At 37.9% G+C, this 15,393-nt stretch overlaps 1 protein-coding gene across 5 annotated transcripts in view; it reads right to left on the bottom strand.

Annotated features, from left to right (window-relative positions):
• The window catches only part of LRCH1 (leucine rich repeats and calponin homology domain containing 1), a 184,584-nt gene that overhangs the window by 27,692 nt on the left and 141,499 nt on the right, over positions 1–15,393 (bottom strand). For 3 of the 5 annotated variants that reach the window (XM_079136983.1, XM_079136986.1, XM_079136984.1), the window contains exons 14-16: positions 10,524–10,577; positions 9,769–9,841; positions 6,633–6,737 (exon numbers count right to left, since the gene is read on the bottom strand). In XM_079136983.1, the coding sequence (XP_078993109.1) occupies positions 6,633–6,737; positions 9,769–9,841; positions 10,524–10,577 (232 nt within the window). The remainder of the gene's footprint in view (positions 1–6,632; positions 6,738–9,768; positions 9,842–10,523; positions 10,578–15,393) is intronic. The other 2 variants (XM_079136985.1, XM_079136987.1) reach the window with 1 other exon arrangement.

Raw genomic sequence — 15,393 nt, 5'->3', positions numbered from 1 at the left:
AGAAAAACACAAGTCCTAGACGAACTTTAAAAAAAATGCCATCTTTTAAAGGTCCATCAAGAAGGTAAAAAATATTCTGTATGTGGAAGAGTGATTATAACAAACATTTTAATTAATTTTTAATAATACAAAGCCTAAAGCAGATTTATATTTACATTTTTTTTCTTCTGTCAACTTTCTATGTACACAAGAGGGAATAAACAGCTATTGAGAGCTTTACTTGGTTCTTCCTGTCCTGTAGATTTTCAGACTGGGGCAGTAGGAAGAATCCTCTAGGAAATTTTGTGCCGAGAATTTCCATGTTAGAATCAATACTACATAGAAGGTTGCACTGCAATTAGTGCAATTGCTAAGTAGATTCAATCACTAGAATTTAAATAATGCCAAATAAGAAGAATATGCAACTTTGATTCTATCCTGACAAACATTTCCTATAGGCCACTTTAATTTTGCTGACTTATATTTTTTCTTTTTGGAGATAGGTGGGGTTTTGCTGTGTTGTTCTCAAACTCCTGGGCTCCAGAGATCCTCCTCCTACATAGCTGAGACTGCAGGTATGTGCCACCACACTGCCTCCTATGGGACATTTTAAATATTACTGTAATACATTAGGTTTTTAGAAAATTAAATATGGTTTACAGATATACTTTGAATGAAAGGTCTTGAGTCCACTCCATGTAATTAAATACCCTGAGCTCATCCACCTACATCATTTTCATCTCAATTTTGGATTTTCTTTCTAAATTCTCATGCTCTAGAAAAATGTTAGAAAGTTGACACATCTTAAATCCTTGACTCACAGTTAGAGAAGGAGGATGATCTAACAAGCATGAGCCCTTCCCCCTGCTGGAAACCCAGGGAGGGGTCAGCCTGTGGCCTGGACCTCTGTTGGAAGCCACACAAGGAAGTCACAGGCAAAGACAGTTAAAAGCATGTCACAGAAGAGCTGTCACCAAGGCCCACAAAAGCCAAAGCCCACAGGAAGTGAGATCAATTGCTTAAAAATTAAAGCCAAGACCAGAAAAAGAAGAACAGAGCGACCAGGCAGGGAGAGAGGAAAAATTCACAGAGCAAGGGGAAACAAGGAAAAGGCTGAGAAATTCAGAAGCATGGAAAAAAGTGGAGAATGCATTAAACTTGCCTATCTACCAAATCAAGTGAACAGAAAAAAAACCTATCCACTGAAGTATAGCAACTGGAAGGGAACTATTTTAAAATGCAAAATTTAGAAATAATCCACACCTCCATTTGGTTGAAAAGAAGTCAACCAAATTTGTGGACAAAGTCTATGAATGTGGGTTGAGGATATGTAGCTCAGTGGCCTAATGTGTGAATGAGGGGGCTTTGGGTCCGAGCCCCAGTTCGGCAGAAAGGAAAAAAATGTCAAGCAATATGGGTAGAGTTGGGTAATACACACATACTCCAGCAAGGGGCGCCATAACACCGTTTAAACAATGTAATGTTTTCTTTGGAGGTTTCATTTTCCTTTGCCTTTTCTCTGGGGCAATCTTATCTAATACAGCATACTTAATATTTTCAATATGTTTTTATTGGCAGATTTCATTCTGAATATGAAACTATCAGGAAGTTAAATGAACCATGAGCTTTGGTTTAGCAGCGCACAATTCAAGCATCTATGCCTTACTGGAATCCTCTGTGAGATCAGCACAATGCGGTGGTATCTGGGTTTTAATTTCCTGGTCTTACTTTTCATTTGAAATTCCTGTGCATCTTAAAAACACAACATGCACACTTGGGTATTTGCTCTATGAAAGTGAAGCAATCAAAATTAAAAAGAAAAACATTTCCACTGTGGTTTTAAAAACAAACACTCTGAATAAACATAAATTTATTAGAAATCATGACTACACTATTACTGGTTTTCTAAATGTATTAATTACCATGGAATATGTGAGATTTTAAAGCAAACTCTTTAGGTTCATAATAAATCTGCCAGCTTATTTTGCTGGTTGACAGAATAATTTTACTGGAAGCATTAAGATATAATCTTTATGATACTTTTTTGTTTTTGTTTTTTCCCCCTTCTATCAAGTACTATTTAAGAAATAGAGCCAGTGACCAGTCTGGGTCAAGACTTTAGGAAACTGATCTGTGTAATAATTATTCTGGTTTTTGTTAATTCCATATCACTAAGTTTAACTTGAGAATATAAGACAATGTTAAAAAGTAGCCCCACGCTAGGCATGGTGGTGCACACCTACAATCACAGTGACTTGGGAGGCTGAGGCAGGAAGATTGCAAGTTCAAAGCCAGCCTCAGCAACTTACTGAGGCCCTAAGCAACTAAGTGAGACCCTTCCTCAAAATAAAAAATGAAAAGGGTTGGGGATATGGCTCAGTGGTTAAGTGTCCCTGGGTTCAATCCCTGGTACCAAATCAAACAGCTACCCTGACTGTTTAAACATAAATAAGAAGAAAAAAAAATGCAATCAATTGGGAGAGGGCACGCATTCACAGGAAGAGAGAGGACAAATGATTTAAGATGCAGGAAAAATGAGTTTTTAACTGTTTAATTATTATATATCGAGTTGATAACATTTAAAACATGGAAAAGAAGATCAGTTCATACAAGCAGTTTATTTAGCAGAAGAGACAAATTTCTAAGCATGGCCCTGGAGGAAATGATAAGTGTCCTTATGAAGAATATCAAATCCATCCACTGATATTTCCTTTTTCTCTACCTTTCCCCTCGCTCTCCTCTATCTTCATCCCTGGGTTGAGATTAAATTGCTGTCTCGTAGGAACATATAAATTCTATCTCTGGATCTCTTTCATGGTACTCATCACTTTCTTTATGATAGAATAAACATTTTGACAATATAAGCATCTGTTTATTTCCAATTTGTATCCTTCAACCAGACTCCCAAATAGTGAGTTGAGCAGCTTATAAATGAAACAAGTGTTTCAAAAACCCCCTCATTCAAAGATCAACCTATTTGAAGACCATCTTTGCCAGACTGATTATCTTATCCTGATAATCAGTCATCTGAATTTTCCTCTCTTGAAAAATGTCCTAAACTCAAGTTTCCAAGTCTAAATCCTAATGCATTCTAAAAGTTCCATGAGTTTTTCGGAGCTATCCCTCATGAGCCTCATGCCTAGTGTATAGTAGGCACTCAATGATATTTAAGGACATGCACAAGAAACAGTTAAGCAAAGAAAAAAGGCTCACTGCTCTAAAACTTGCACTTTATCATTTAATTATTGCATACAATATACTTTTTATATAAAAATTATCAATCCATGTTGTTAACCCTTATTACCTAAACCTAACGAAAGGAGACTGAGATTTTGAAATTTAGCTCTGACCTTCTCTTTGGAAGTTAAGAACCTGGACTGGATGGATGTTTAAGGTATACAAGTTCAAGGGCAGCAATACAGCGACTCTGACAAAATGTCATGAGCTTTAGATTTAGGCTACCTTGAGTTAGAAATCCGACTAGCTCATTCATTCATTTCCTTCTTGTGCTCAAAGTGAATTGGACACATTCTTTGCCCTTGAAATGCTCAAATTTCCTCTCCATGGTTTTGGGCAATTTACTGAACCCAGTAGCTTTCAAACTTATTTGTACCAAATATCATATAAAAACCATTTTTTTAAAAAAGAAAAGATCAGTGTTGTTTGTACAAAAGCACTTAAAAAAGATTAGATTTAATGCTACACCAAGTGTATTAGCATCTTTGAGTCTGGGGCCAAAGCAATTCTTTAAAGATAGTTGAGAAGCCAGAGTTGAGAACTGTGGAAAAACTTGACATCCTATTTCCTCATTTCTGTAATGGAGAGAATAATACCTTAGTGCAAGATGATTATAAAAAATATGGAAAATGTCTGTTAACTGGCCCAAGATGGAACTGTCTGTTCATTCATCCTCAGGTGATCACTTAAAAGATCAATTTTAAATAAGTCTAAATTAGTATCCGTCAATTCACTGCCCATGAAAAAGCAAAAGAGTGTTTCAAAAGAAGTTAAAAACTTTAAAGTGAAGGGGGAAAAATATTGAGTCATAAGAGGGCATTAGAGCAAGGGAAGAGCAGGAAGTACATTTTTGGGATAAGGACAAAGGGAGGTCCAGCTGCCTGTCCAGCTGCCCATATCCAGTGCCAGAGGAGGGTAGGCCTACAGATGAACTTCCTCATTATCCCTGAGGAGGCAGAATTTGGGGAGTTCTGGGAATTCAAACTCCCAGGGATCTTCTAGCCTGTTTACCATTTTTAAAAACTCTCTATGAAGAATATATGAAAAGAAAATGGTGAAATTAAGATGAGATCAATTTTGAGTGAAATATTGGCAAGAATTCAAATAAAGGGGGAATTTTTATGTAAAGCAAGGCAGTGAATAGGAATAGAAATTCCAAGTTTGCCAAAATTAAAACTAAAGGTTACAATATGTTAGGCTGAGTTGGCAATGAGATGTCACTTATTTACAAAAGGCTGAGATAGCTGTAGCTTTTGGATAACACCAAGTGATGTGTTGATCAGCTCTGAAATACCCAGAGAGGGCTGCTGAGTAGAATATTCTACATAAGAGGAAGCATCAAGAACAATGTAAAAACTAGCCACTATTCCTCCTGCGGTGGTAGCGCATCTGCTTGTGTTCATACAGTGCAGTTTCTATAATTTGAAAACAATTGGAAAACTCATTCAAATTACGAGGCCAAGTTGAGCACAAAGAGAAGAAAGATGTGCATGAAAGATTGGATCTGGGAACCTGCACGAGTACTTCTGCAAAGAATATCTTTCATATCTCTTGCCTAGGTCATATTAGAGACCGATTACAAATAAAGAAAGATGGCAACCACTGAACATCTGGCATGATTGACCGAGTCAGATGAATGTCGAAAATAATCGTTTTGTTATTATTGTGCAACAGCATGATAGGAACACACACAAGTCCCTAGAATTTGCACTGGGAGTAAAAATGCCAAGTAATGAATGCAAGGTTGTTTTTGTTGTTGTTGTGAGAAAGATTTCCATGATGATTATTTGCTATGGAAATCTCAGAGAACTTTTAGTAAAAAGAAGGCAGCCTGGCTTAGTATCTCAATGAACATCTGCAGGATGAATGAAGACTTGCCTGAGAGGAGTCATTCAAGAATTAGGGCTCTGGGTGTGGCCACATGGCACCTCTACCCAACAGCGTGGCCCTCCAGGCCATTCACCTTGCCTCTCTGATTTTAGTTGCTTCATTAGTAAGAACAGAAATTCTACTGCTACGTAAATGACTAATTCCCAGCTTTAAAAAATAAAAGTCTTTTGGTTTCAGATATCATCCCTAAGGAAATACCAAATCACACATCACTCTTAAGTACTAGACTTTATTTCCTTGAAACAACATCACACCCATAATTATCCATGCTTTCTGAAAAACAAAAAGGCCTCCCTTCTTTTATTTCTAAGTGAAGGAACGCTTATCTAGAAAGCTTCTATTTAGCAATCGTCAACTTCTAGAATTTCAAGCAGGATGGAATTTTATTTCCTGCTTTTTAAAATCATGCTTATTTACAGCTAACAACTTTTGACATCTATCAAATGTTAATATTCCTTTTTTTTTTTCTTTGTGGTACTGGGGATTGAACTCAGGGCCTTATGCTTGCAAGGCAAGCACTCTACCAGCTGAGCTATCTCCCCAGCCCTAATATTCCTTCTATAACTAACCTGCCAGAGTATACATCCTCCTTCTACATAAGGAAGTTGTAAAAGCATCTTTGAATCTTAACCAGAAATCACAGCAAGTGTTTTAAAGACATATTTTCCAAGTGGTACACATAACATACTTAAGATTAAAAAATATGTATTATCAAAAAATATATCCCCCATTGGGTTTGCAGAGTGGTTATATCTCACATCTCACTTGCTTCCCTAGAAATCTTGCTATTTCATTTAACATTCCTCTTATTGCTTTGTACTTTGAAATGAAATGTGTAAGATCTGAACTAATATTAGACTAGAACAGAGATTCAGATAGATGTGGCATGTAGATCTAAATGATTTTATGTATTTTATTTGTCTCTCTTAGGTTACTTAATGGCACAAAATTGAGATGCCCATATTAATCCTGATGGCCTCAATTTTTTATTGATACAAATAATTCTCAGACTAACTTCCTATTCTTGAATATAATACAAATGAAATACTCAAGAAGGCAAGTGATTTCTCTTCATTTTTAGAAATTTCTCAACATTAACATTATTGCCAGTGCAATGCTCCAGGGTTAGCCACAGTACATTTAATTACCTTAAAAACTCATGTGGTAAGCATAGATATAAAAGGTCAAACTGTAAGCATTAGGTGCAGAAGTGAGCAGAGATAACACAAATGTGCAAACCCCAAATCCTTGCAAACAAACCCCAAACCCCAAGCAGAATAGGTACAGAAGAAAGAATTTTAAAATCCTCCCCAAATTCAGGATACACAAGATAATTAAACTGCAGTTGGACTAACTGCGGGAAAACAATTCACAATTGGCATGCACTTTTCTGGACCTTGGCTCCCTGGTTTGCTCAGGATTTCTTGCATCAAGCATGCAGGTGAACACAACCCTCTCTCCAGCTTCCCATAAAGGAAGGTTCAGTACACTCACGAACATTGAAGAAGAGGTACAAAGCCACCTACCATTGTCACTGTCTCCTTCAGAAGGAACACTGTAGCTAGAGTTGTCCCATGTTTGTGCCTGTGTAAGTTTGTTGAAGGAGATAGGAGGGAGAATGAGGGCTGGGTCTGCAGGAGGGCGAGAGCCAGGCCGCGTGTAGTTGCACAAGGACCAGGCAAAACCAAAAGGGCCGCAGCGTTTCACGAATGGCATAAGGTTTCGTATGGAAATGAAGTGGATTTCATTTACATGGGGTTTAATTTCAAATGTACAATATAGGAGGAGAATGAAAGATGGCGCATGGAATAAAAAGAATGATAAAAACTGAGTGTTAGTACTCATCAGTCATACACTTTGCATGCAGTTAATATCGCTAATCACAACAGTTCCGCAAGCCCGAAGACTTAAGAGTACTAATGGGTTGTGTCAGGAGAAAGAAAGAGCACCTGGAGGTTATGCAGATTAATAAGCAAATGCCCTACCACATACCCTTCTCAAAGCTCTCGAAACAGCTAACAATCTTAGCAAAACCATTACATGATTCACACAAAAAAATTGGGCAAGTGGACAAAACTTAATATGAAAAATATATCTACTAGAAATAAAACTATTATAGAATCACTGTTTACTGTGTATGACTGGTATTTGCTCCCAAGGCAACGTAGAATTTCCTTCTAAAGACATCTGTGAGTTTACTAGAATGCTTTGCTGAGAGCTGAATCTCGTCAATTCTTCCTCTTGACATACCTCTCAATAGAGTTTTCAATATTGGTCAGTAAGCAATAACAACGACAAACCAATTTTGGACATCAATAGAGTCTATTTAACAATAACTAACCAAAAGATGCCAATCATTGTTTTGAGAACTTCTGAGTTGGCCATTTATGAAATGATAACTTGTCATGGTAATATATTATGATGTATCATAACAACTGATGTTTTTGCAATATCCATATGGTAATGTCATATTTATTTAGGAAGTATTCATATAACTTTTATTTAACCATAAGGCAGGGTCACAGTACAATTAATGGGCATAGTTCTAGGAGTAAGTTTTTGGGTATGTGCACTATCTTCCTTTGGGAGGAAAACAGAAGAGAAAAAATGTTTCTTTTGAAAAAAACTCAGTTTAACAATCTAGATTCTTATTCCAAATTATTTGCTTGAGCAGTCTGTTTTTATTTACACCACAGAAAACACACAAATTCACATACTTAATTGTAAAATAAAGTTTTCTGCATCCCAAAGTTATTCAATCAAAATCAGTTGCTATCTTTTGCAATCATATGATCTCCAATTTTGATTACTGCACACATTATTTTCCAGAAAATATGAAAAATGCCTATTGTAATATTTAAAAATTACTATATTAAACTTCAAAATCCTAATACATACTGCTAGTCTTATAATGTTCCAATACGTCACCTGATGTCCCTGAAGATAAATCAACATTATTTACAGCAACCAAACTCCACAAAGCTTTCAACAACTAGAACAATTTCCACTTTGGCTAGTCAAGCTTTCCAAGGTTGGAAGCTTGGAGAGGAAATGATCTTTGTTTTCTGCTATTCAAAATAAGTACTCCATTTATTTTTCACCACTGCAAAGAACCTAAAATGCTTTACAATACAAGGCCAATGTAACCCCTAATTATAGTAAGTTGAGGGGGGACTCTGTAAGAGGAAGAAAAAAGTCACCAAAACAAATTTATAATCAAATTGCAAGGCTGCATGTTCAAAAGAATATTGCTCTTTGGAGATACATTCAAGTATCGATTTGCTTAATTGGAAAATAAGTTAAAATTGTATCAAATGCCTAGAAAGATTAAGAGAGTCTGCAGACCAATATGAGGTCTTCAGTGTGTGGAGACACATCTCCTATTGGTCCTCACACAGGGCAGGTGTGCCCGGCCTCACCTCCATTTTTCCGGGGACCCACCTGAGACCATGGAAACGGAAGCACAGTTCATATCTAGTCACGTATGCTTAGTTCTATATGTGAGGAAGGTGACTTTTTGACTCCCCATAAAACACCCACGAGGGTGGGGTGTAGCTTAGTGGTACAAAGATGGCCAAGCATGCACAAAGGACTGGGTTCCCTCCGAAGCACCGCAACAAAAACCAAAATAAACAAACACCCACTAACTCTTGCCACATTGGAGCGTTTTCTTAAACGGCTTTTTTTCTTAAAGCCTATTTAAACTGCCAGGAAACCATTACACCTGGCCACATGTTGCCCATCAATCAACTTGCTCCAAGAACAAAAACATTTCCTTTATTAATGAATCATCTTTGTTTGTTCTTTTTCAAGCTAGACAGATGCATAACCTCTACTGTTAGAAAAGGCTTTACTGGAAAATGCAAGAACATATGAGTTCTTTATCAGCTTTTGATTAAAAATACCTAAGTCCTTTATTACACTGGCTTAAAAGCATTAGTAGTGAGTATTCTAAATACCAAAGAATCAAAAAATAATAATAAAACAGAGAAGAACCTATAAGAAGGAAGATAGCACCATAGCTTAAAATAAATGAAAAACAAAAATTAGGAAAAATGTATTTTTCTGTTCAGAATTCTTCTTTTTAAAATCCATAGTTATTTGGCACATTGCTGTAATTTACTTTTGTGAATACACCAATAACAAATTAAAATAAAGTAGGTCAAAGAGTAGACTGCTTTCCAAAAGATTTTTTTCCATGACTCCTGATCACTCAGGCAAGCCTGTCACATGAATAAATATATAAACCTTCCCAGGCACAGAAAGCAACTGAGGCCATCTCAGAAAGGGGTTTCCTGGAACTCAACAGAGCACCAGGAAGCCCTGGGGAAAGGGGGACCTATTTTATCTTCCTCGGGCAAAAAAGTTCAATAGAAATTTCTTCCCCACTTACTGTTGCCACCACTGTTTTTCCTTTGCTCTTACTCAAAAGAAGGAAAGCCATTCATTGCCCAGAGCAGGGGCTGAACAGCTGGTTCACTGAAAACCACAGCGCCAGTCTCTCTGACCTTCCCAAAGTGAAGCCAGGTGAGGAGGTTCTGATGCCAGGATTCCCACTCACCAGAATGGACAACGTTCACATTACAATCGTGTGAACTTCAAAAGGCTAGAGGGAAACCACAGAGTTACTTAGTGTAAGAAGGGATTGAGATTTTAATTTACCTGATCGAGGCTTCAGGCCGAATGGAGCTGTGCTGTTTGTGGTAGGAGAGACGGGGGCAGAGTTCTCTCTCATCTGTGGGGATAGAAGGAAAGGAAAGGAGGAAAAAAATTGAAGTAGAACTATGGATGGCTTCTCTATGATCAAGGATCAGTACAAAACCACTCCCTGTCTGTATTTGCTGCTAGGAAATGAAGTCCTAGCTGAAAGATCAAATTTTTAAGTGATATCATCGATAGAACGTTGCTACATGACCCGTGATTTTCTTTTTATTTGCTCATTATAAATATTTTATGATCATGTGAAACTGTCAATCCATTTCTCCTCCAGCACAGTTGAGGACATGGCATGCATGAGTGTGCTCCTATACCCCAAAGAGGACACCGCTAACCAAGACTCTGCAGGCACCAAGAGATGGGGAAACAGATAACACAGAACAGATCAAGAAACCACATGCTGAGTCACCGAGGAATGACAAGACTTCTAAATGATGCCTATTTGAGTGATTTTTGTTGTTTTCTATAAAGATGTTTCCATATTTGATTTCCAAATTATCTCATAAAAATTAATCTTTAATTACGAAGAGAACCAGTTAAGACAATGATTGCTAATGAGAATGAGTGAGCTAAGGAGTGTCCCCCAGAAACTCTTCAGTCAACTTCGTAACCACAGTGTTAGGTAATATATTTCTGTAACAGGTATTCCAATTAAGTCTTCATGGTACACCTCAGCTTCCCTTAATCTTCAGGAAACTTACCTCATTCGGAGAATACTGGCTCCCGTTACTCTGTAATGTCAGATCATGTTGCACCTTAAAGAGAAAAAAAAAATACATAGTATGTTTCATTAGACTGTGAAACTCACAAGGGAAGAACCGTGCCTGATTTTCATCCTATCCCTGGCACAGAAGCACACAATATATATGCAGTGAATTAACTGGTATGTTAAACAGGCTAAGGAGGTCATGCTTACATTTTCTAAAACTATGCAGCTGTATTCAGAGCTGTGATACCTGTGATGTGTTACACAAACTAAGATAAGGATTTCCCCAGCATAAAGAGCTCATTCCCAAATATCTGTGGACACTGGCTTACCTTGCTTCATTGGTTATCAGCTAACAGGTAACCACCTCCACTTTAATTATGGGCTTTTAGAAATGGTCAGTCCAAGGCAATAGTTCCAAAATATGTAAAATCACACTGGGAACTTTTAATAATTATGCACACCTGGACACCTGGGCAAAGTTCATATAGGCAGTTCAATATCAGCTTGCCTTGGCAACAACTGGTACGGTGTATGGGATTTACAATTGGCTATGGTTTCTACCACTCAGAATGCAGGAGCAGTTTGAGGAAGTCGGTAGCTTCTGTGTGGCCATGTACGGCAGGAAAATGAAAACTGAACGCTAGAGGAAAGGTGAGCGACTTGGAGCATGAGCTACAAATTTCAAAGTCATTATTATTTACAGGATGCTTGGGGGTAGCCAGATGCCCCAAAGGGAGACAGCATGGAAGCAAAGAAAGAGAGGCTAAGGGTAGAATTCTAGAAAGGAACACATAGGGACAAGGATCCCACAAGGGGCACACTCTAGTTTATTATTTTCCCAGGCTGCCTTCTTTATATGATGATTAAGACCCCATCGGTAGCTGGGCCTGGGGGCCACTCCTGTAATCCCAGCAGCTCGGGAGGTTGAGGCAGGAGGTGAGGCACTAAGCAACTCAGTGAGACCCTGTCTCTAATAAAATACAGAATAGGGCTGGGGATGTGGCTCAGTGGTTGAGCGTCCCTGAGTACCAAAAAAAAAAAAAAAAAAAAAAAAAAAAAGAAAGAAAGAAAGAATGAAAGAAAAAAGAAAAAAGGACTCCATGGGTGCACCCTAATAAAAAGTTTGGTGCTAATATATACTTCCTTATGTAAGACACCAAATCAAAGATGCCCATCCCTAATCACTCTTCAAGAGTGCTATTTAAAAATATTCCCAACTTTGACGTAAATCCAAAGATAAAATATTTTAGAATAAAAGGTCATTAATGTCCTAATCCAATTGATGAGCTTTATTAGAGCTGCTAATAAGTGACTTTAGATTTGATCACTTTATCTTCCTAAAATCAATCCCTTCCTTCAATTTTTCCTGTTCTTCCCTTCAATACCCTCCTCCATTCAATATGATTTACAGGCGATTTACATTTCTTCCTGAATGGAAGCCAGTGCTACCCAAACTTGATGTGGATCTTCTAAATATGTCCAAGGTCAGATAATAAGATGGCCCACCAACCGCCTTCCCATTCTGTCTGGTTGGTTCACACTTGGTACTGAATGTGCTGCAGCCCTACCAACTGGCACAGCACAGTTTCCTGGCTACAGGTGCAAATTCAAAACAGTTCAAAAGGCATGGTTCACTCCCCTGTGAACTTAAACTCATGGTCCCCTTTCCAGTCTCCCAGAGGATTAAAAAAACACTCTCAGGATGGCAGACTATCTCATTTTCTACCTTAAATTTTTTCAACATCCATATCTTCTTCCTCTGCAATTTTTAAAACTCCTCAAAACTGAGTGCAACTTCTTCTCTTCCACATTCCAGTCTCCTACCCCAAAACAAGCTGACCCCAGCTGGGTTCTCAAAAAATGTTGCTGTATCAATGCAACCTGTGTAGCAGGATGCTGCTTTCCTTCTGCCTGAGAAGGAAGAGAGGATGTAGAAACAACCAAATCACAGGAGGGTCACATTTAAGTTCTGCATGATCGTCATCACCACCCTGGAGAATTCACTACTTTATTTTCTCTTCCTTCTTCTCAGGATGACCTTTTCCCACCAGAGCCAGCTATCTCCTTTTCTTTTTTAAGAATGCTAACACAACCTGTCCGGCCAGAGCAGAAAATTGACTCTGGAGAAAAGTGCAGTGATTTGCTCGGAGACCCTCAGGTTCCCAGCACTGGACCTTGTGCAGGGCTGAAGCTCAGGGTCCCCTTCTTTAATGGCTAGTTGGCTAATGGAAGAAACAACTGGTTATTAGATGCAGCTGGGCTGACTGTGCAGCTTGAATGATTGACACATGACTTGGAAGTCAAATTTCCTTCCTCGGGAGGACATGGCTTTTCCACATAATGTAATGAGGGCAAGTATGGGTAAACTTGAAGAAAACCCCATGAAGCTTTAGAAGGCTGCAGCAAAGTGTCAGATCAGTTTCAATGTACACAAGCACCAAGATGCGTCTTCAGAGGAACACAATATTTAGTTTTCTTTAAATGATGGAGTGTTTCAGCTACTGTATCAGTTGAGATCCAGAGGTCTGTACATCAAAGGAGGATGCTGAAGTTTGCAGACCAAAGCCACTTTCTAACATCTGTTTCCCCCCTCTCTCTTTTCCTCTTTTCCTCCCTTCCATGAACCCTCACTAACCACTTGCTGTTTACTACGTACTGTGCTAGGTCCCGCTTCAAGTGAAATGCTAAGTGCTTTCTCTTTACGGAGAAAGACAAAGGTGGAAACAAAGACAGGGTCAATATACGCAGTAAAATTCCACTTTGAAAATCTAAACCTGACTGTAAAGATATGGTTTGTCTTTGCTGATGAAACAGTAAGAGGAAGCTGAAATTATCTTGGACTTACATGAAGGGAATGAGACATTTTAAACATTTCTTTCTAAACCACCAAAATGCTTAATATTAATAGCAGTTCTTAATTACCATTGGAATTGGCTGGGTTTGAGGTTCAGTGCAGCATTCAATGTTCTACATGAAATATTCAACATTGTGTTATAAAATAGGCTTTGTATTTGATGATTCTGCCCAATTGCAAGCTAATGTAAGTTTTCTGAGCACATTGGCAGTAGGTTAGGTGTATTAAATGCATTTTTGAATTGCAATATTTTCACCTTCATTGTATTCATTTGGTTATTTCAACTTCATGTATTTATTGGGTGTAACCCGAGTGTAAGTCGAGAAGTATCTATAATGATAATATCTCAGATTCAAAGCACATGGTCCAACATCTAGCAAGACCACTTCTTTTTTTGGTCAGGAATACATGCATTTTAATAGAAGACAAAAATTATGGGAATGATCATCCAATTCCCCACCAGAGATGGAGGAGAGCTACCTTCTGTCTAGAAGTTTTGTGACTTCCTGACACTCCTGAAACCATGCACACAAGTGGCCACCTATTTATTACTAGAGTCAAAAGAGCATCTGTAGCAGGATACTAAAATGGTCTTAAAGTATCTCTCTCTATAGACTGCTGATTAGTTGCAAGAGAAAAATGAAACAGTAATTATACGGTGGAGAAATGGAGTTGCACCCTCACTTGAGTGATCAAATTAAAATCATCCATGAGGGACAGATGGACATAGTGTGCCCCAAACATACCAAGAGGGACATACATCATCACCCGTGCAGTACCCCAAATAAGAGCACAGGACCTCAGGCCAATCACACAGAAAGGTCAGATAAATACCAAATGAAGGACATTCTATTAGAAAGGGGAAACTTGAGTTCTTTAAATTGTGAAGGTCATAGAAGTTAAAGGTTTCAAAAATGTAGCATAAAGGGGAATATACATGTATCTGATATATATATATGTGTGTGTGTGTGTGTGTGTGTGTGTGTATATATATATATATATATATATGATATATAGGATCCAGTCTAGTAACAAGTATGCATTTAGTTTCTAGAGTCTGGATCGTATACTGGATAGGGAAAAAATGATCTGAAAGCATCTTAGAACAGTTGATAAATCTGCATGTATAAGTGGAAGATTGAATAAAAATAGGTCATGAATGTAAATTTATGAGGTCGATAACTGGCATGTGTTACATAAGAAAAAAAAATCCATATTTGTAGAAGATATACACCAAAATGTTTAGGGATAAAGAATGTTGATGTATAAAACTTACATTCAAATATGAAAGAACAATGTATGTGTACAGATAGGAGGAGAGGAGGGAGGAAATGAACAAATAATACAGGAAATGGGGTAAAATGTTAATATTGGTTGAGAATCATTTATCCAAAATGCTTGGGACCAGAAGTGTTTTGGATTTCAGATCATTCTGGATTTTAGAATAACTACAGATACATAATAAGGTATCTTGAGATGGGACCCCAGTCTGAACACAAAACTCCCTTATGTTTCACATATGTATTCTACCCTCAGCCTGAGGTAATCTTATACAGTATTTTTAGCGCAACCCAATACATGAGGTCAGGGGTGGAATTTCCCACTTGTGGCATTATGCTGGTGCTCAAAAGTTTCAGATTTTATAGTGGTTGGATTTTGCCTTTTCAGATTAGGAATATCCAACTTGTAATCAGTAAACCTAGGTACAAGATTTGTAGTTTTTTGCAACATTTTATAGAACCTCATAATTTAGTTATTATTTATCTTTGCGATCTTTTGTAAGATTAAAATTATATCCAAATAAGAAGCTTGAAAGTAAAAAAAAAAAGTGAGTGTGCAGAATACCAGAATCAATCTCAAATGGAAACTTGAGGCCATGAATCCAGGACAGCCTGCTAATGAAAGGCTTCCTGATGCTCCGCTACTGAGTAGGTCAATGCCGCCTCCACCCAGGGCAGGGGTGGTGGTACCCGACTCCCTCTGGAGACCACACCAATAACAATGACAG

The sequence above is a fragment of the Sciurus vulgaris genome, assembly GCF_902686455.1.
Source record: "Sciurus vulgaris genome assembly, chromosome: 4".
NCBI classification, from domain to species: Eukaryota; Metazoa; Chordata; class Mammalia; order Rodentia; family Sciuridae; genus Sciurus; species Sciurus vulgaris.
The sequence above is the reverse complement of the archived record's forward strand: the minus strand, read 5'-3'. Positions and strand labels throughout refer to the sequence as shown.